At 48.1% G+C, this 22,889-nt stretch overlaps 1 protein-coding gene across 3 annotated transcripts in view; it reads left to right on the top strand.

The window, feature by feature from the left end:
- The window catches only part of DDX6 (DEAD-box helicase 6), a 322,102-nt gene that overhangs the window by 233,635 nt on the left and 65,578 nt on the right, over positions 1-22,889 (top strand). For all 3 annotated transcript variants that reach the window (XM_069224790.1, XM_069224788.1, XM_069224789.1), the window contains exon 12: positions 22,137-22,238. In XM_069224790.1, the coding sequence (XP_069080891.1) occupies positions 22,137-22,238 (102 nt within the window). The remainder of the gene's footprint in view (positions 1-22,136; positions 22,239-22,889) is intronic.

Genomic DNA, 22,889 nt, shown 5'->3' with positions numbered 1-22,889 from the left:
CGAGTCGGGGTCGCCGGGTGCAGTGTTGCAAGTCTCACGCTTCTTGCGGGGAGATTGCAGGGTTCTTTAAAGCTGCTTCTTTGGATAAAGTAGCAGTCTTTTTGGAGCAGGTCCGCTGTCTTCGGGAGTTTCTTGTCGTCGTCGAAGCAGGGCAGGATTCAGAGGTCGCTGGTCCCTTTGGAAGGCGTCGCTGGAGCAGAGTTCTTTGGAAGGCAGGAGACAGGCCGGTGAGTTTCTGGAGCCAAGGCAGTTGTTGTCTTCTGGTCTTCCTCTGCAGGGCTTTTCAGCTAGGCAGTCCTTCTTGTTGTTGTTGCAGGAATCAAATTTTCTAGGGTTCAGGGTAGCCCTTAAATACTAAATTTAAGGGCGTGTTTAGGTCTGGGGGGTTAGTAGCCAATTGCTACTAGCCCTGAGGGTGGGTACACCCTCTTTGTGCCTCCTCCCAAGGGGAGGGGGTCACAATCCTAACCCTATTGGGGGAATCCTCCATCTGCAAGATGGAGGATTTCTAAAAGTTAGTCACTTCAGCTCAGGACACCTTAGGGGCTGTCCTGACTGGCCAGTGACTCCTCCTTGTTGCTTTCTTTGTTCCCTCCAGCCTTGCCGCCAAAAGTGGGGGCCGTGGCCGGAGGGGGCGGGCAACTCCACTAAGCTGGAGTGCCCTGCTGGGCTGTGACAAAGGGGTGAGCCTTTGAGGCTCACCGCCAGGTGTCACAGCTCCTGCCTGGGGGAGGTTGTTAGCATCTCCACCCAGTGCAGGCTTTGTTACTGGCCTCAGAGTGACAAAGGCACTCTCCCCATGGGGCCAGCAACATGTCTCTAGTGTGGCAGGCTGCTGGAACTAGTCAGCCTACACAGACAGTCGGTTAAGTTTCAGGGGGCACCTCTAAGGTGCCCTCTGGGGTGTATTTTGCAATAAAATGTACACTGGCATCAGTGTGCATTTATTGTGCTGAGAAGTTTGATACCAAACTTCCCAGTTTTCAGTGTAGCCATTATGGTGCTGTGGAGTTCGTGTTTGACAAACTCCCAGACCATATACTCTTATGGCTACCCTGCACTTACAATGTCTAAGGTTTTGTTTAGACACTGTAGGGGTACCATGCTCATGCACTGGTACCCTCACCTATGGTATAGTGCACCATGCCTTAGGGCTGTAAGGCCTGCTAGAGGGGTGACTGACCTATTTCATAGGCAGTGAGAGGCTGGCATGGCACCCTGAGGGGAGTGCCATGTCGACTTACTCGTTTTGTTCTCACTAGCACACACAAGCTGGCAAGCAGGGTGTCTGTGCTCAGTGAGAGGTCTCCAGGGTGGCATAAGACATGCTGCAGCCCTTAGAGACCTTCCTTGGCATCAGGGCCCTTGGTACTAGAAGTACCAGTTACAAGGGACTTATCTGGATGCCAGGGTCTGCCAATTGTGGATACAAAAGTACAGTTTAGGGAATGAACACTGGTGCTGGGGCCTGGTTAGCAGGCCTCAGCACACTTTCAATTGTAAACATAGCATCAGCAAAGGCAAAAATTCAGGGGGCAACCATGCCAAGGAGGCATTTCCTTACAGTACTTAACATGCCTTTTTGATAAACAGCATCTCTTCGGACCACAAGTAGATACTACTAATAAACTCAGAAAGGATTCAGATATTGCAAAAGCCATGGGAGCTCTTTATACCACACATTTTCGGGGGTTCCTTTTTGTAAGGAAATGCCTCCTTGGCATGGTTTACCCCCCCCCCCCCCCCCCCCCCCCCCCCCCCCCCCCCCCGGTGCCCTACAAAACCCCCCTGGTCTGCCCTCCGAAGACGCGGGTACTTACCTGCTGGCAGACTGGAACCGGGGCACCCCCTTCTCTCCATTGAAAGCCTATGCGTATTGGGCACCTCTTTGACCTCTGCACCTGACCGGCCCTGAGCTGCTGGTGTGGTAACTTTGGGGTTGCTCTGAACCCCCGACGGTGGGCTACCTTGGACCCAAACCTGAGACTTGTAAGTGATTTACTTACCTGCTAAAAATAACAGTACTTTACCTCTCCCAGGAACTGTGAAAATTGCACTGTGTCCACTTTTAAAACCGCTTATTGTGTTTTATGTAAAAAGTATATATGCTACTGTAATTATTCCAAGTTCCTAAAGTACTTACCTGCAATACCTTTCAAATGAGATTACATGTAGAATTTGAACCTGTGGTTCTTAAAATAAACTAAGAAAATATATTTTTCTATAACAAAACCTATTGGCCTGGATTTGTCTCAGTGTGTGTGTTCCTCATTTATTGCCTGTGTGTATTTACAACAAATGCTTAACACTACTCCTTTGATAAGCCTACTGCTCGACCACACTACCACAAAATAGAGCATTAGTATTATCTCTTTTTGCCACTATCTTACCTCTAAGGGGAACCCTTGGACTCTGTGCATACTATTCCTTACTTTGAAATAGTGCATACAGAGCCAACTTCCTACACTTTTGGAAACAGTTTAGGGAAGTTTTAAATCTCAAACTGCAGAGGCTTCCACCTCCCTACCAAAACAGATGCAGCTGTATTATTCAAGAGGATCATTTAGAGGCTCTTACAGAGGACAAAGTTTCAGAGCCAGAGTAACATTTACTGCTTCAGTGCTGCAAACACCCACGAAACAATGACTTCCCAAACATTCCATAATCCCACGTGTCGCATGTGGGAGGGAGGCTGCAACAATTCCACTCACTGGCAAAAACATCACCACAGATCAGTGGGTACTGAATTATCTGCGATGGTTATTACCTAGAACTCCTCTCTACTCCACCAAATATTCCCCCTCGTTCTCAGACTTTCTCCAGAACACACTGTTCTACTAAAACAAGGGGTACAATCGCTATTGCTAAACAGGGCAGTAGAAATGGTTCCCATCTCACAGCAAGGGACAGGAGTATATTCGCTGTTTTTATACCAAAAAAGGATGGTACACTCAGACCCATTCTAGATCTCAGACCTCGAAATCAGAACACTTTCACATGGTCACTCTACAGGACGTTATTCCCCTACTACAAAAACACAATTACATGACTGTTAGATCTAAAGGATGCCTACTTCCACATTCCCATACATCCAGCTCACCACAAGTACTTAAGGTTCATAATATCAGGCAACCACTACCAATTCAAAGTACTACCCTTTGGCATAACCGCTCCAAGGGTTTTCACAAAATGTCTAGCAGTAGTAGTTCACCTCAGAAGACAACACATACATGTCTTCCCTTATCTAGATGATTGGTTAATAAATCCTGCACCATTCTATAGTGTTGACACCCTCAATACACAATAGATACCCTACACACATTAGTGTTCACAATCAATTACCAGAAATCTCATCTTCAACCAGCACAGCTTCACCCTAATCTGGGTGCAATTTTCAATACTCAAACAGCATTAGCCTACCCAAATCAACAAAGGATAGACTTTTCAATACCTCATATCACAAATCCAGGTCAATCAGACTTACACAGTAAAATCTATCATGAAACTATTGGGAATGATGGCATCATGTATAGCAATAGTACCACATGCACAACTAAACAGACCACCAATAGTCTCTCACAACAATGGTCTCAGGTACAGGGTCAGTTACAGGATCTAGTGTTAGACTGCCAAACTTACAAATCTCTGCAATGGTGGAATCGCAACAACTTAAAGGGTGGTCCTTTCAAGACCCAGTGCCACAGACCATAATCACAACCGATGCGTCAATGGCAAGTTGGGGAGCCTATCTCAACAACCTAACCTTACAAGGAGAATGGGACTCCACACCAACTTACCACATAAACCACTTGGAATTATTAGCTGTGTTCTTGGCCATCAAAGCATTCCAACCCCAGATTATACATGTAAAGAAATGGCTCCCTGTTGCAGTTACCCCCCACTTTTTGCCTGATACTGATGCTGACTTGACTGAGAAGTGTGCTGGGACCCTGCTAACCAGGCCCCAGCACCAGTGTTCTTTCACCTAAAATGTACCATTGTTTCCACAATTGGCACAACCCTGGCACCTAGGTAAGTCCCTTGTAACTGGTACCCCTGGTACCAAGGGCCCTGATGCCAGGGAAGGTCTCTAAGGGCTGCAGCATGTCTTATGCCACCCTAGGGACCCCTCACTCAGCACAGACACACTGCTTGCCAGCTTGTGTGTGCTGATGGGGAGAAAATGACTAAGTCAACATGGCACTCCCCTCAGGGTGCCATGCAACCTCCCACTGCCTGTGGCATAGGTAAGTCACCCCTCTAGTAGGCCTTACAGCCCTAAGGCAGGGTGCACTATACCACAGGTGAGGGCATATTTGCATGAGCACTATGCCCCTACAGTGTCTAAGCAAAACCTTAGACATTGTAGTGCAGGGTAGCCATAAGAGTATATGGGCTGGGAGTCTGTCAAAAACGAACTCCACAGCTCCATAATGGCTACACTGAATACTGGGAAGTTTAGTATCAAACTTCTCAGAATAATAAACCCACACTGATGCCAGTGTTGGATTTATTAAAAAATGCACACAGAGGGCATCTTAGAGATACCCCCTGTATTTTACCCAATTGTTCAGTGCAGGACTGACTGGTCTGTGCCAGCCTGCTGCTGAGAGACGAGTGTCTGACCTCATGCGGTGAGAGCCTTTGTGCTCTCTGAGGACAGAAACAAAGCCTGCTCTGGGTGGAGGCGCTTCACACCTCCCCCCTGCAGGAACTGTAACACCTAGCAGTGAGCTTCAAAGGCTCAAGCTTCGTGTTACAATGCCCCAGGGCACTCCAGCTAGTGGAGTTGCCCGCCTCCTGGACCCAGCCCCCACTTTTGGCGGCAAGTCCAGGAGAGATAATGAGAAAAACAAGGAGTCACTGGCCAGTCAGGACAGCCCCTAAGGTGTCCTGAGCTGAGGTGACTCTGACTTTTAGAAATCCTCCATCTTGTAGAAGGAGGATTCCCCCAATAGGATTAGGGATGTGACCCCCTCCCCTTGGGAGGAGGCACAAAGAGGGTGTACCCACCCTCAGGGCTAGTAGCCATTGGCTACTAACCCCCCAGACCTAAACACGCCCTTAAATTTAGTATTTAAGGGCTCCCCTGAACCTAAGAATTTAGATTCCTGCAACAACAAGAAGGACTGCCTAGCTGAAAACCCCTGCAGAGGAAGACCAGAAGACAACAACTGCGTTGGCTCCAGAAACTCACCGGCCTGTCTCCTGCCTTCCAAAGAACTCTGCTCCAGCGACGCCTTCCAAAGGGACCAGCGACCTCTGAATCCTCTGAGGACTGCCCTGCTTCGACGACGACAAGAAACTCCCGAGGACAGCGGACCTGCTCCAAAAAGACTGCAACTTTATCCCAAAGGAGCAGCTTTAAAGAACCCTGCAATCTCCCCGCAAGAAGCGTGAGACTTGCAACACTGCACCCGGCGACCCCGACTCGGCTGGTGGAGAACCAACACCTCAGGGAGGACCCCCGGACTACTCTACGACTGAGTACCAAAACCTGTCCCCCCTGAGCCCCCACAGCGCCGCCTGCAGAGGGAACCCCAAGGCTTCCCCTGACCGCGACTCTCTGAAACCTAAGTCCCGACGCCTGGGAAAGACCCTGCACCCGCAGCCCCCAGGACCTGAAGGACCGGACTTTCACTGCAGAAGTGACCCCCAGGAGTCCCTCTCCCTTGCCCAAGTGGAGGTTTCCCCGAGGAAGCCCCCCTTGCCTGCCTGCAGCGCTGAAGAGATCCCTTGATCTCTCATTGACTTCCATTGCGAACCCGACGCTTGTTCTAACACTGCACCCGGCCGCCCCGCGCCGCTGAGGGTGAAATTTCTGTGTGGGCTTGTGTCCTCCCCGGTGCCCTACAAAACCCCCCTGGTCTGCCCTCCGAAGACGCGGGTACTTACCTGCAAGCAGACCGGAACCGGGGCACCCCCTTCTCTCCATTGAAGCCTATGCGTTTTGGGCACCACTTTGAACTCTGCACCTGACCGGCCCTGAGCTGCTGGTGTGGTAACTTTGGGGTTGCTCTGAACCCCCAACGGTGGGCTACCTTGGACCAAGAACTGAACCCTGTAAGTGTCTTACTTACCTGGTAAAACTAACAAAAACTTACCTCCCCCAGGAACTGTGAAAATTGCAGTGTCCACTTTTAAAATAGCTATTTGTGAATAACTTGAAAAGTATACATGCAATTGAAATGATTCAAAGTTCCTAATGTACTTACCTGCAATACCTTTCAAACAAGATATTACATGTTAAATTTGAACCTGTGGTTCTTAAAATAAACTAAGAAAATATATTTTTCTATACAAAACCTATTGGCTGGATTTGTCTGTGTGTGTACCTCATTTATTGTCTGTGTATGTACAACAAGTGCTTAACACTACTCCTTGGATAAGCCTACTGCTCGACCACACTACCACAAAATAGAGCATTAGTATTATCTCTTTTACCACTATTTTACCTCTAAGGGGAACCCTTGGACTCTGTGCATGCTATTCCTTACTTTGAAATAGCACATACAGAGCCAACTTCCTACAATACACAAGATAGTATTAATACATTGTTGTCATGTTGTCTGTTCTTATTATCTGAAAAAAGAGTAGGGGGTCACATTTATCCCAATTGTCCCTTCTAGCTCAAACAATATGGAAATGGGCAATTCGCAATCAGATTCACTTACTAGCGGAATAGATCCCAGAGATACACAACCAGCTAGAAGACCTAAGCAGGTTGCAGCGACAATTTCACGAGTGGGAGTCACCCACAGGTAGTTCAATATTACTTTCAAATGTGGGGAACACCAAACATAGACCACCTCGCAAAAACATAATGCCAAAACACCCACCCCCTCATTCTAAGGCCAATGCTCTATTGATCAACTGGTCAGGGATATTTGCTTACGCTTTTCCCTCTTTCCTGTTAATTCCATTTCTAGTCAACAAAATGCATCACCATGATACTCATAGCACCCACATGGGCATGTCAACACTGGTACACAGTACTCCTGGCTCGGTCTGTAGTGCCCCATCACAAACTTCCGAACTGACCAGATCTGTTAACTCAGAACAAAGGTAAAATCAGGCGTCCCAATCAGTGTTCTCAACTTAGCAATTTGGCTCCTCAAGTCAGTGTGGATATTTACACCTTCCACTAGAATGTATGGATGTTATAAAACAAGCATGTAAACCAACAACCAGACGATGCTATGCAAATAAGTGGAAACAGTTTCCATACTACTGCCAACCTAAAAATATAGATCCACTTAAAGCATCTTTGTGCTATTTGCTTTATTTATTCCACCAAGAACTCCACCAGTTCCTGCATGGAATCTTAATATTGTACTCCAGACTAATGGGACCCCATTCGAACTCGTGCACTCTTGTGCTATTCAATTTCTCACATGGAAGGTTGCTTTCTTAGTAGCAATTACTTCATTAAGAGGAAGTCAAATTCAAACATTTGCTCTAGAGGAACTGTTCCAAGTACACAAACACAAAGTAGTACTTAGGACAAACACAAAATTCTTACGTAAAGTGGTTTCACCTTTTCACATTAGTCAGTCAGTCGAATTGCCAGTCTTCTTTACACTGCTAAACTCTACTGCTGAAAGAGCTCTACACTCTTGACTTTAAAAGAGCTCTAATGTATTATGTAGACAGAACAAAAGACTTTAGGAAAACTAATCAGCTTTTTGTTGCTTTCCAACAACCACATTAAGGTAATCCCATTCAAAACAAGGATTAAGCTAGATGGATTGTGAGATGTTGTAGGAAGTTGGCTCTGTATATACTATCTTAAAGTGAGTGTGTGCAGAGTCCAAGGGTTCCCCTTAGAGGTTGATAGTGGCAAAATTAGATAATACTAATGCTCTATTTTGTGGTAGTGTGGTCGAGCAGTAGGCTTAGAGGGTAGTGTTAAGCATTTGTTGTGCACACACAGGCAATAAATGAGGAACACACAGTCAAAGGACTTGACTCCAGGCCAATAGTTTTTATATAGAAAAATAGCTTTTCTTTATTTTAGAACCTCAAGATTTGAGGTAAGTACATAGAATGCAAGGTACTTCACACAGGTAAGTATAGAACTTTTGATTCAAAGCAGTAGTAGACCGTATTAGTTAAAATGGCAAGAAGCTATTTTAAAAGTGGACACAGTGCAAAATCAACAGTTCCTTGGGGAGGTAAGTTTGGTTAGGTTTCTCAGGTAAGTAAAGCACTTAGTCAGTTTCCTGGGCATAGGCCGCCCCTATTTGGGGTTCAAGGCAACCCAAAGTCACCGCACCAGCAACACTAGGCCGGCCAGGTGCAGAGGCCAAAGGAGGGCCCAAAACACTTAGGCACCTATGAAGAACAGGGGTACTCTGGTTCCAGTCTGCTAGAGACACAAACAGGCACACAACACCCTCATAGGCACAGGGGCAGCCGGGTGCAGTGTGCAAAGTAGGTGTCTGATTTGCTGTTAAAAGCAATGGATGGACCTGGGGGTAACTTACGTGATGCAGACAGGCATTGGGGGGATGGGGGGGGGATGAAGGGGGGGAGGGGGACTATGGGGGGGGGGTGTTATCAAGCCAGCCACCAACTAGGCTAGGAAGAGGGCTGCCTGCTGGTCACTCCTGCACTGGAAGGTGATTCCTCTTTGTCCTGGGGGGCTGTGGGTACAGTGCTTGGTCCCAGCATCTGCTTCGTTGTTACCAGGCAGGTGCAGTCTGGGGGAGCCTCTGGATCCTCTCTGCAGGCATCACTGTGGGGGTGCAGGGGGTTGACTCCGGTACCCATGTCGTCATAGTCGCCCAGGAGTCCTCTCTGCAGTGTTCTCTGGAGCTTGAGCCGGGGGCGTCAGGTGCAGTGTGAGTCTCACACTTCTGGCAGGCACAGAGTTCTTTGAAGTTGCTTTAAAGTTGCAAGTTGTTGCAGTTTCTGAACAGTGCTGCTGTTCTTAGGAGTTTCTTGGTCCTTCAGATTCAGGGCAGTCCTCAGAAATAACTGGTCCTGTCGAATGTGTCGCTGTGCAGGCTCTTTGAGTCTGGAGACAGGCTGATAGGGCTGGGGCCAAGTCAGTTGTCTTAGCGGGCTTTCATGTCAGCAGTCCTTGTTGTAGTTTGCATGAATGAGATTTTCTGGGTTCAGGGATGCCCCTAAATACTAAATTTAGGGGTGTTTAGGTCTGGGGGGGGGGGGGGGGGCAGTAGCCAATGGCCATTCCTATTGAGTGCACCATATGGGCTGTCCTGACTGGTGGGTGGCTCCTCCTTGTTTTCCTCATTATCTCCTCCAGCTTTGCCGCCAAAATGGGGGCAGTGGCCAGAGGGGTGGGCATCTCCACTAGCTGGGATGCCCTGGGTGATGTAACAAAAGGAATGAGCCTTTAAGGCTCACTGCCAGGTGTTACAGTTCCTGCAGAGAGGTGAGAAGCACCTTCATCCAGTACAGGCTTTGTTCCTGGCCACAGAGTGACAAAGGCACTCACCCCATGTGGCCATAAACTCGTCTGATTGTGGCAGGCTGGCAGAAACTGGTCAGCCTAGCACTAGGAGTCAGACTGGTATTCAGGGGGTATCTCTAAGATGCCCTCTAGGTGTATTTTACAATAATCCCACACTGGCATCAGTGTGCATTTATTGTGCTGAGAAGTTTGATACCACTTTTCCCTGATTTCAGTGTAGCCATTATGGAGTTGTGGAGTTCTCGTTTGACAAACTCCCAGACCATATTCTCTTATGGCTACCCTGCACTTACAATGTCTAAGGTTTTGCTTAGACACTGTAGGGGCATAGTGCTCATGCACTTATGCCCTCACCTGTGGTATAGTGTACCCTGCCTTAGGGGTGTAAGGCCTGCTAGAGGGGCGGGTTACTATGCTACAGGCAGTGTGAGGTTGGCATGGCACTCTGAGGGGAGTGCCATGTCGACTCAGTCATGTTCTCCCCACCAGCACACACAAGCTGAGAGGCAGTGTGCATGTGCTGTGTGAGGGGTCCCCAGGGTGGCATAAGACATGCTGCAACCCTTAGACTTTCCCTGGCAACAGGGCCCTTGGTACCAGGGATATCATTTACAAGGGACTTACCTGGGTGCCAGGCCTTTGCCAATTGTGGGAATCAAGGTACAGTTTAGGGAAAGGACACTGGTGCTGGGGCCTGGTTAGCTGGTTCCCAGCACACTTTCAATCATAACTGGCATCAACAAAAGGCAAAAAGTCAGGGGGTAACCATGCTAAGGAAGGCATTTGCTTACAGATGTATTCAAACATGCAAAGGCAACTAACTCCAAAAACACATTCCACTAGGAAAACTGGTGCCTCTGTGGCTTTATTAGGAAATATACCAATGACCGATATATGTAAAGCTGCCACACGTTCCACACCACATACATTCACAAAGCATTACTGTGTGGATGTTTTATCTAGACAACAAGCAAATGTTCAACAAGCAGTGTTAAACCCTATTTCAAACCACTTCAACTCCTACAGGCTAACCACCGCTTATTTGGGAGAACTGCTTTTCAGTCTATGCAGCGCATGTGTATGCAGCTACACATGCCATCGAATGGAAAATGTCACTTATCCAGTGTACATTGGTTTGTGGCGTGTAGTGCTGCAGATTCACATGCGTCTTCCTTTAATCCTGGGAGCCTGCAGTCGTAGTATTCATTTGTACATATGCTATGTTTTTGTGTGCATATGTATGTGTATGTATGGTCCTATTGGTTACTTCGTATATATCTATAGTTGTACAAACACAATCTTTCCCTCCTTACTCCTGTATTGGAACTTTCATACATTCACATGCTTGAATCCTTCCCCGTTGTTGAGATGGGAGCCCCCGGTACATCAAAACAGCTATACATACAGGCTACTTGTAAGGAAATGCCTCCTTGGCATGGTTACCCCCTGATTTTTTGCCTTTGCTGATGCTATGTTTTGAATTGAAAGTGTGCTGAGGCCTGCTAACCAGGCCCCAGCACCAGCACCAGTGTTCTTTCCCTAACCTGTACTTTTGATTCCACAATTGGCACACCCTGGCATCCAGATAAGTCCCTTGTAACTGGTACCTCTGGTACCAAGGGCCCTGATGCCAGGGAAGGTCTCTAAGGGCTGCAGCATGTATTATGCCACCCTAAGAGACCCCTCACTCAGCACAGACGCACTGCTTACCAGCTTGTGTATGCTAGTGAGAACACAATGAGTAAGTCGACATGGCACTCCCCTCAGGGTGCCATGCCAGCCTCTCGCTGCCTATGCAGTATAGGTAAGACACCCCTCTAGCAGGCCTTACAGCCCTAAGGCAGGGTGCACTATACCATAGGTGAGGGTACCAGTGCATGAGCACTGTGCCCCTACAGTGTCTAAGCAAAACCTTAGACATTGTAAGTGCAGGGTAGCCATAAGAGTATATGGTCTGGGAGTCTGTTTTACACGAACTCCACAGCACCATAATGGCTACACTGAAAACGGGGGAGTTTGGTATCAAACTTCTCAGCACAATAAATGCACACTGATGCCAGTGTACATTTTATTGTAAAATACACCACAGAGGGCACCTTAGAGGTGCCACCTGAAACTTAACCGACTGTCTGTGTAGGCTGACTGGTTCCAGCAGCCTGCCACACTAGAGACATGTTGCTGGCCCCATGGGGAGAGTGCCTTTGTCACTCTGAGGCCAGTAACAAAGCCTGCACTGGGTGGAGATGCTAACACCTCCCCCAGGCAGGAGCTGTAACACCTGGCGGTGAGCCTCAAAGGCTCACCCCTTTGTCACAGCACCGCAGGACACTCCAGCTAGTGGAGTTGCCCGCCCCCTCCGGCCCCGGCCCCCACTTTTGGCGGCAAGGCCGGAGAAAATAATGAGAATAACAAGGAGTCACTGGCCAGTCAGGACAGCCCCTAAGGTGTCCTGAGCTGAGGTGACTCTAACTTTTAGAAATCCTCCATCTTGCAGATGGAGGATTCCCCCAATAGGATTAGGGATGTGACCCCCTCCCCTTGGGAGGAGGCACAAAGAGGGTGTACCCACCCTCAGGGCTAGTAGCCATTGGCTACTAACCCCCCAGACCTAAACACGCCCTTAAATTTAGTATTTAAGGGCTTCCCTGAACCCTAGAAAATTAGATTCCTGCAACAACAAGGACTGCCTAGCTGAAAACCCCTGCAGAGGAAGACCAGAAGACAACTGCCTTGGCTCCAGAAACTCACCGGCCTGTCTCCTGCCTTCCAAAGAACTCTGCTCCAGCGACGCCTTCCAAAGGGACCAGCGACCTCTGAATCCTCTGAGGATTGCCCTGCTTCGTCGACGACAAACTCCCGAGGACAGCGGACCTGCTCCAAAAAGACTGCCTTTATCCAAAGGAGCAGCTTTAAAGAACCCTGCAATCTCCCCGCAAGAAGCGTGAGACTTGCAACACTGCACCCGGCGACCCCGACTCGGCTGGTGGAGAACCAACACCTCAGGGAGAACCCCCGGACTACTCTACGACTGTGAGTACCAAAACCTGTCCCCCCTGAGCCCCCACAGCGCCGCCTGCAGAGGGAACCCCGAGGCTTCCCCTGCCGCGACTCTCTGAAACCTAAGTCCCGACGCCTGGAAAAGACCCTGCACCCGCAGCCCCCAGGACCTGAAGGACCGGACTTTCACTGCAGAAGTGACCCCCAGGAGTCCCTCTCCCTTGCCCAAGTGGAGGTTTCCCCGAGGAAGCCCCCTCTTGCCTGCCTGCAGCGCTGAAGAGATCCCTTGATCTCTCATTGACTTCCATTGCGAACCCGACGCTTGTTCTAACACTGCACCCGGCCGCCCCCGCGCCGCTGAGGGTGAAATTTCTGTGTGGGCTTGTGTCCCCCCCGGTGCCCTACAAAACCCCCCTGGTCTGCCCTCCGAAGACGCGGGTACTTACCTGCAAGCAGACCGGAACCGGGGCACCCCCTTCTCTCTATTGAAGCCTATGCGTTTTGGGCACCACTTTGAACTCTGCACCTGACCGGCCCTGAGCTGCTGGTGTGGTAACTTTGGGGTTGCTCTGAACCCCCAACGGTGGGCTACCTTGGACCAAGAACTGAACCCTGTAAGTGTCTTACTTACCCGGTACAACTAACAAAAACTTACCTCCCCCAGGAACTGTGAAAATTGCACTAAGTGTCCACTTTTAAAGTAGCTATTTGTGAATAACTTGAAAAGTATACATGCAATTGAAATGATTCAAAGTTCCTAATGTACTTAACTGCAATACCTTTCAAACAAGATATTACATGTTAAATTTGAACCTGTGGTTCTTAAAATAAACTAAGAAAAGAGATTTTTCTATAACAAAACCTATTGGCTGGATTTGTCTTAGTGTGTGTACCTCATTTATTGTCTGTGTATGTACAACAAATGCTTAACACTACTCCTCGGATAAGCCTACTGCTCGACCACACTACCACAAAATAGAGCATTAGTATTCTCTTTTTACCACTATTTTACCTCTAAGGGAACCCTTGGACTCTGTGCATGCTATTCCTTACTTTGAAATAGCACATACAGAGCCAACTTCCTACATTGGTGGATCAGCGGTGGGGTACAAGACTTTGCATTTGCTGGACTACTCAGCCAATACCTGATCACACGACAAATTCCAAAATTGTCATTAGAAATTGATTTTTGCAATTTGAAAAGTTTTCTAAATTATTTAAAGTCCTGCTAGGGCCTTGTGTTAGTCCCTGTTAGCATTTCTTTTAGAGTTTAAAAAGTTTGTTAAAAGTTTGAATTAGATTCTAGAACCAGTTTTAGTTTCTTAAAAAGTATTCCAACTTTTAGAAGCATAATGTCTAGCACAGCTAAGGTCACTCTGTAAACTAAAGAAAATAACAATGGGCTCCAAACCTACCAAAGTACAGCTCCAGGAGCTTTTGGCAGAGTTTGAAAAAGCCAACCCCTCTGAGGATGGCAACACAGAGGATGAAGATAGTGACTTGGAGGGAAATTCCCCCCCTCCAGTCCTACTTAGGGAGAACAGGGCTTCTCAAGCCCTGACTCCACAAATAATAGTCAGAGATGCAGGTTCCCTCACAGGAGGGACCAACAACTCTGAAATCACTGAGGATAACTCCAGTGAAGAGGACATCCAGTTAGCCAGGATGGCCAAAAGATTGGCTTTGGACAGACAGATCCTAGCCATAGAAAGGGAAAGACAAGAGATGGGCCTAGGACCCATCAATGTTGGCAGCAACATAAATAGGGTCAGAGATTCTCCTGACATGTTGAAAATCCCTAAAGGGATTGTAACTAAATATGAAGATGGTGATGACATCACCAAATGGTTCACAGCTTTTGAGAGGGCTTGTGTAACCAGAAAAGTGAACAGATCTCACTGGGGTGCTCTCCTTTGGGAAATGTTCACAGGAAAGTGTAGGGATAGACTCCTCACACTCTCTGGAAAAGATGCAGAATCTTATGACCTCATGAAGGGTACCCTGATTGAGGGCTTTGGATTCTCCACTGAGGAGTATAGGATTAGATTCAGGGGGGCTCAAAAATCCTCGAGACAGACCTGGGTTGACTTTGTAGACTACTCAGTAAAAACACTAGATGGTTGGATTCAAGGCAGTGGTGTAAGTAATTATGATGGGCTGTAAAATTTATTTGTGAAAGAACACCTGTTAAGTAATTGTTTCAATGATAAACTGCATCAGCATCTGGTAGACCTAGGACCAATTTCTCCCCAAGAATTGGGAAAGAAGGCGGACCATTGGGTCAAGACTAGGGTGTCCAAAACTTCCACAGGGGGTGACCAAAAGAAAGGGGTCACAAAACCTCCCCAGGGGAAGGGTGGTGAGACAGCCAAAAATAAAAATAGTAAAGAGTCTTCTACAGGTCCCCAGAAACCTGCACAGGAGGGTGGGCCCAGAGCCTCTTCACAAAACAATCCTGGGTACAAGGGTAAAAACTTTGATCCCAAAAAGGCCTGGTGTCGTAGCTGTAATCAGCCTGGACACCAAACTGGAGACAAGGCCTGTCCCAAGAAAGGTTCCACTCCAAACTCCAATCCAGGTAACACTGGAATGACCAGTCTCCAAGTGGGATCAACAGTGTGCCCAGAGCAAATCAGGGTCCACACTGAAACTACTCTAGTCTCTGAGGGTGGGGTGGATTTAGCCACACTAGCTGCCTGGCCGCCTAACATGCAAAAATACAGGCAGCAGCTCTTTATTAATGGGACAAGTGTAGAGGGCCTGAGGGATACAGGTGCCAGTGTCACCATGGTGACAGAGAAACTGGTTTCCCCTGGCCAATACCTGACTGGAAAAACCTATACAGTCACCAACGCTGACAATCAGACTAAAGCACATCCCATGGCAATGGTAACTTTAGAATGGGGAGGGGTCAATGGCCTGAAACAGGTGGTGGTCTCCTCAAACATCCCAGTAGACTGTCTGCTTGGAAATGACCTGGAGTCCTCAGCATGGGCTGAGGTAGAACTAAAAACCCATGCAGCCATGCTGGGTATCCCTGAACTGGTGTGTGTAAAAACAAGAGCACAATGCAAGGCACAGGGTGAAAAAGTAGAGCTGGAGTCTGGAAAAATGGCCCAGCCTACCAAGAGAAAAGGAAAGTCAGTTGGGAAACCAACTGCAACACAGTCAGAAAAAGAGAACCTCTCTTCTCAGGAACAAGTTCTGCCCTCTGAGGGAACTGAGCCTTTGGAGCTTGAACCTTATCAGGTTGAGCTCTTAGGCCCAGGGGGACCCTCAAGGGAGGAGCTGTGTAAGGGACAAGAAACCTGTCCCTCTCTTGAAGGCCTTAGGCAGCAAGCTGCTGAAGAGTCCAAGGGCAAGAAAAATGGAACACATAGGGTCTATTGGGAAGATGGACTCCTGTACACTGAGGCCAGAGACCCCAAACCTGGTGCCACTAGGAGAGTGGTAGTGCCTCAGTCGTTCAGAGAGTTTATTCTGACCTTAGCCCATGATATTCCCCTTGCTGGGCATTTGGGACAAACCAAGACGTGGGAGAGGTTAGTCAACCACTTCTACTGGCCCAATATGTCCCACAAGGTTAAGGAGTTTTGCCTCTCCTGCCCCACCTGTCAAGCCAGTGGTAAGACAGGTGGGCACCCAAAGGCCCCCCTCATTCCACTTCCAGTGGTGGGGGTCCCCTTTGAAAGAGTGGGTGTGGACATAGTTGGTCCACTAGAACCTCCCACAGCCTCAGGAAATATGTATATCCTAGTAGTAGTGGATCATGCTACTAGGTATCCTGAAGCTATTCCCCTTAGGTCAACTACTGCCCCTGCAGTAGCCAAGGCCCTCATTGGTATCTTTTCCAGAGTGGGTTTCCCTAAGGAGGTGGTGTCTGACAGAGGTACCAACTTCATGTCAGCATACCTAAAACACATGTGGAATGAGTGTGGAGTGACTTACAAATTCACTACACCATACCATCCACAAACTAATGGCTTAGTTGAGAGATTCAACAAGACATTAAAAGGCATGATCATGGGGCTCCCAGAAAAGCTCAAAAGGAGATGGGATGTCCTCTTGCCATGTCTGCTTTTCGCTTACAGAGAGGTGCCACAGAAGGGAGTAGGATTCTCACCCTTTGAACTTCTGTTTGGTCACCCTGTAAGGGGACCACTTGCTCTTGTTAAAGAAGGCTGGGAGAGACCTCTTCATGAGCCTAAACAAGACATAGTGGACTATGTACTTGGCCTTCGCTCTAGAATGGCAGAGTACATGGAAAAGGCAAGCAAAAACCTTGAGGCCAGCCAACAGCTCCAGAAGTTTTGGTATGACCAAAAGGCTGCAATGGTTGAGTTCCAACCAGGGCAGAAAGTCTGGGTTCTGGAGCCTGTGGCTCCCAGGGCACTTCAGGACAAATGGAGTGGCCCTTACCCAGTGCTAGAAAGGAAGAGTCAGGTCACCTACCTGGTGGACCTGGGCACAAGCAGGAGCCCCAAGAGGGTGATCCATGTGAACCGCCTTAAGCTCTTCCATGACAGGGCTGATGTAAATCTGTTGATGGTAACAGATGAGGATCAGGAGGCAGAGAGTGAACCTCTCCCTGATCTTCTGTCATCAGACCCAAAAGATGGCTCAGTAGATGGAGTGATCTACTCAGACACCCTCTCTGGCCAACAGCAAGCTGATTGTAGGAGAGTCCTACAACAGTTTCCTGAACTCTTCTCCCTAACCCCTGGTCAGACACACCTGTGTACCCATGATGTGGACACAGGAGACAGCATGCCTGTCAAGAACAAAATCTTTAGACAGTCTGACCATGTTAAGGAAAGCATCAAGGTGGAAGTCCACAAGATGCTGGAATTGGGAGTAATTGAGCGCTCTGACAGCCCCTGGGCTAGCCCAGTGGTCTTAGTCCCCAAACCTCACACCAAAGATGGAAAGAAAGAGATGAGGTTTTGTGTGGACTACAGAGGGCTCAACTCTGTCACCAAGACAGACGCCCATCCAATTCCTAGAGCTGATGAGCTCATAGACAAATTAGGTGCTGCCAAATTCTTAAGTACCTTTGACTTGACAGCAGGGTACTGGCAAATAAAAATGGCACCTGGAGCAAAAGAGAAAACAGCATTCTCCACCCCTGATGGGCATTATCAGTTTACTGTTATGCCCTTTGGTTTAAAGAATGCCCCTGCCACCTTCCAAAGGTTGGTGAATCAAGTCCTTGCTGGTTTGGAGTCCTTTAGCACAGCTTATCTTGATGATATTGCTGTCTTTAGCTCCACCTGGCAGGATCACCTGGTCCACCTGAAGAAGGTTTTGAAGGCTCTGCAATCTGCAGGCCTCTCTATCAAGGCATCCAAATGCCAGATGGGGCAGGGAACTGTGGTTTACTTGGGCAACCTTGTAGGTGGAGGCCAAGTTCAGCCACTCCAACCCAAGATCCAGACTATTCTGGACTGGGTAGCTCCAAAAACCCAGACTCAAGTCAGGGCATTCCTTGGCTTGACTGGGTATTACAGGAGGTTTGTGAAGGGATATGGATCCATTGTGACAGCCCTCACTGAACTCACCTCCAAGAAAATGCCCAAGAAAGAACTGGACTGTAGAATGCCAACAGGCCTTTGACACCCTGAAACAAGCAATGTGCTCAGCACCAGTTCTAAAAGCTCCAGATTATTCTAAGCAGTTCATTGTGCAGACAGATGCCTCTGAACATGGGATAGGGGCAGTTTTGTCCCAAACAAATGATGGCCTTGACCAGCCTGTTGCTTTCATTAGCAGGAGGTTACTCCCCAGGGAGCAGCATTGGAGTGCCATTGAGAGGGAGGCCTTTGCTGTGGTTTGGTCCCTGAAGAAGCTGAGACCATACCTCTTTGGGACTCACTTCCTAGTTCAAACTGACCACAGACCTCTCAAATGGCTGGTGCAAATGAAAGGTGAAAATCCAAAACTGTTGAGGTGGTCCATCTCCCTACAGGGAATGGACTTTATAGTGGAACACAGACCTAGGACTGCCCATGCCAATGCAGATGGCCTTTCCAGGTTCTTCCACTTAGAAAATGAAGACTCTCTTGGGAAAGGTTAGTCTCATCCTCTTTCGTTTGGGGGGGGGGGGGGGTTGTGTAAGGAAATGCCTCCTTGGCATGGTTGCCCCCTGACTTTTTGCCTTTGCTGATGCTATGTTTACAATTGAAAGTGTGCTGAGGCCTGCTAACCAGGCCCCAGCACCAGTGTTCTTTCCCTAACCTGTACTTTTGTATCCACAATTGGCAGACCCTGGCATCCAGATAAGTCCCTTGTAACTGGTACTTCTAGTACCAAGGGCCCTGATGCCAAGGAAGGTCTCTAAGGGCTGCAGCATGTCTTATGCCACCCTGGAGACCTCTCACTCAGCACACACACTGCTTGCCAGCTTGTGTGTGCTAGTGAGAACAAAACGAGTTAGTCGACATGGCACTCCCCTCAGGGTGCCATGCCAGCCTCTCACTGCCTATGCAAGTATAGGTCAGTCACCCCTCTAGCAGGCCTTACTGCCCTAAGGCAGGGTGCACTATACCATAGGTGAGGGTACCAGTGCATGAGCATGGTACCCCTACAGTGTCTAAACAAAACCTTAGACATTGTAAGTGCAGGGTAGCCATAAGAGTATATGGTCTGGGAGTTTGTCAAACACGAACTCCACAGCACCATAATGGCTATACTGAAAACTGGGAAGTTTGGTATCAAACTTCTCACCACAATAAATGCACACTGATGCCAGTGTACATTTTATTGCAAAATACACCCCAGAGGGCACCTTAGAAGTGCCCCCTGAAACTTAACCGACTGTCTGTGTAGGCTGACTAGTTCCAGCAGCCTGCCACACTAGAGAAATGTTGCTGGCCCCACGGGGAGAGTGCCTTTGTCACTCTGAGGCCAGTAACAAAGCCTGCACTGGGTGGAGATGCTAACACCTCCCCCAGGCAGGAGCTGTAACACCTGGGGGTGAGCCTCAAAGGCTCACCCCTTTGTCACAGCCCAGCAGGGCACTCCAGCTTAGTGGAGTTGCCCGCCCCCTCCGGCCACGGCCCCCACTTTTGGCGGCAAGGCTGGAGGGAACAAAGAAAGCAACAAGGAGGAGTCACTGGCCAGTCAGGACAGCCCCTAAGGTGTCCTGAGCTGAGGTGACTCTAACTTTTAGAAATCCTCCATCTTGCAGATGGAGGATTCCCCCAATAGGGTTAGGATTGTGACCCCCTCCCCTTGGGAGGAGGCACAAAGAGGGTGTACCCACCCTCAGGGCTAGTAGCCATTGGCTACTAACCCCCCAGACCTAAACACGCCCTTAAATTTAGTATTTAAGGGCTACCCTGAACCCTAGAAAATCAGATTCCTGCAACAAGGACTGCCTAGCTGAAAACCCCTGCAGAGGAAGACCAGAAGACGACAACTGCCTTGGCTCCAGAAACTCACCGGCCTGTCTCCTGCCTTCCAAAGAAGTCTGCTCCAGCGACGCCTTCCAAAGGGACCAGCGACCTCTGAATCCTCTGAGGACTGCCCTGCTTCGACGACGACAAGAAACTCCCGAGGACAGCGGACCTGCTCCAAAAAGACTGCAACTTTATCCAAAGGAGCAGCTTTAAAGAACCCTGCAATCTCCCCGCAAGAAGCGTGAGACTTGCAACACTGCACCCGGCGACCCCGACTCGGCTGGTGGAGAACCAACACCTCAGGGAGGACCCCCGGACTACTCTACGACTGAGTACCAAAACCTGTCCCCCCTGAGCCCCCACAGCGCCGCCTGCAGAGGGAACCCCGAGGCTTCCCCTGACCGACTCTCTGAAACCTAAGTCCCGACGCCTGGAAAAGACCCTGCACCGCACCCCCCAGGACCTGAAGGACCGGACTTTCACTGCAGAAGTGACCCCCAGGAGTCCCTCTCCCTTGCCCAAGTGGAGGTTTCCCCGAGGAAGCCCCCCCTTGCCTGCCTGCAGCGCTGAAGAGATCCCTTGATCTCATTGACTTCCATTGCGAACCCGACGCTTGTTCTAACACTGCACCCGGCTGCCCCCGCGCCGCTGAGGGTGAAATTTCTGTGTGGGCTTGTGTCCCCCCCGGTGCCCTACAAAACCCCCCTGGTCTGCCCTCCGAAGACGCGGGTACTTACCTGCAAGCAGACCGGAACCGGGGCACCCCCTTCTCTCCATTGAAGCCTATGCGTTTTGGGCACCACTTTGAACTCTGCACCTGACTGACCCTGAGCTGCTGGTGTGGTAACTTTGGGGTTGCTCTGAACCCCCAACGGTGGGCTACCTTGGACCAAGAACTGAACCCTGTAAGTGTCTTACTTACCCGGTAAAACTAACAAAAACTTACCTCCCCCAGGAACTGTGAAAATTGCACTAAGTGTCCACTTTTAAAGTAGCTATTTGTGAATAACTTGAAAAGTATACATGCAATTGAAATGATTCAAAGTTCCTAATGTACTTACCTGCAATACCTTTCAAACAAGATATTACATGTTAAATTTGAACCTGTGGTTCTTAAAATAAACTAAGAAAATATATTTTTCTATAACAAAACCTATTGGCTGGATTTGTCGGAGTGTGTGTACCTCATTTATTGTCTATGTGTATGTACAACAAATGCTTAACACTACTCCTCGGATAAGCCTACTGCTCGACCGCACTACCACAAAATAGAGCATTAGTATTATCTCTTTACCACTATTTTACCTCTAAGGGGAACCCTTGGACTCTGTGCATGCTATTCCTTACTTTGAAATAGCACATACAGAGCCAACTTCCTACAGCAGCATATTAACTACGTTTGTGCAAAACTGCTTGCAATGCAGAACCAGTGCCAAAGCTAAGCCTTTGCATTCTTCCTGCCATGCAGCTTTATTACTGATCCCCTAGCCTCATTGGCTGGTTTGCTATAATATCCTTCCTGTGGTTACGATAAGCACAGATTAACTTGTACAAGGTTTTTGTGTTTTTGCAAGTATGCCAGCCCAGTCCACTAACGTCAGGAAGTATTTAAACACAGATAATCACCTAAAGTAGGTATAAGATCCCCTTTGTAAAAGGTTACATATCTTATTTAAATCGAGATCTAGGTGTCAGAATTAAACTGTTCTTTGATCACCAATTTAAGTTCCTTTCTTCAAATATTTTAAATGGAAATATTCAGCTCCCTTCACGTGTGGGGGACACTACTTAAACTAAACTTTGCATTCGAAGTACTGCTTCCAGATCATGCTAGCTGGCAAAGCTCCTTGCAGCTGTGCCCTTTCTTTGATCTACCCGATTAAGCTATTGACAGCATGCACAGTCAAGTGAAGGCAAGAGCATGCCTAGTCAAATGTAGGTTAAATGTTGGTACTTTTGTGCGGATTGGTGTTTCCAGGCAAGAGTCAGGACGGAGCTTTACATGCGAGATGCTGAAAGGTTAAGAGATTTTGTTGAACTTTGAGCGCTCCAGATTCTTCCAAAAACCAAATCTGTCCCACCCAACACCTCTCGAGGAGTTCATATGTTTATAACTCAGAGGGCTATGCATAAGGGGTACCTAACCCTGTGTGGTACGTTATGTGGCTTAAACTCCAATTGAATGGTGCCTTGCTATTTTGCACATCACAAACATAAGATTAAATCATCCATTGGTGCATGGAGATCCACCATCAGTTGTGTAGCTGTGTTTATTCATCTTGAGCTGTGATTCTCTATTTCAGATCTGTTTACCAGAGGTATTGATATCCAAGCTGTGAATGTGGTGATCAACTTCGACTTCCCAAAGCTTGCAGAGACTTATCTCCATCGTATTGGCAGATCGGGTAAGGAAAAAACCCATGCAAATCCATCTGTTATTTACATTTGTTGTTCCAGGTGAATCCTTTGGAGTGTCCTTGCAGTGTTGGGGGAGTATTTTGAAGCATTACTTAATGCGTTAGTACGATATCCTTCATAATTTTTCTGTTATTACATTGCTTATAAAATAAGTTATACATTTCTGAGCTTTGATTTCTACAAGATGAAAATGGGCCTTACAGCCCAGTCACAAGTTGAACTGATTTGTAGATGTTCATAGTATGGCTTATCCGGATAGTCGTTTCAACATACCCTTATAAGAGTGGTTGGCCTCCTTTAGGCAGGTTACCTCATTCTGTATGCATTGTTCTTTTGACAGTTGCTGGGTGATGTTGGTGAAGTGTAAACATGCTGATCTTTAGCTCAGCTTTTTAACTCTTGGCTATCGCACTCCATGAGATGCTGTCACTACAGCACGCTGTTTCCAGAGTATTCATGTCTTCCCATATCTGGACAACTGGCTGATCAAAGCCAGTGCAAATCAGTGGTGTCTGCAACATATTCGATCCACTCTACAACTTCATCAGCTACAGTTTACAATCGACATTCAAAAGTCTCACCTTCAATTTTTTTACAGATTCAGCCCCATTTAGGGGCTATTATCACACACAGCTGGG

This window comes from Pleurodeles waltl, chromosome 3_1 (assembly GCF_031143425.1).
Source record: "Pleurodeles waltl isolate 20211129_DDA chromosome 3_1, aPleWal1.hap1.20221129, whole genome shotgun sequence".
Taxonomy (NCBI): Eukaryota; Metazoa; Chordata; class Amphibia; order Caudata; family Salamandridae; genus Pleurodeles; species Pleurodeles waltl.
This window is presented reverse-complemented; position numbering and strand designations above follow the sequence as displayed.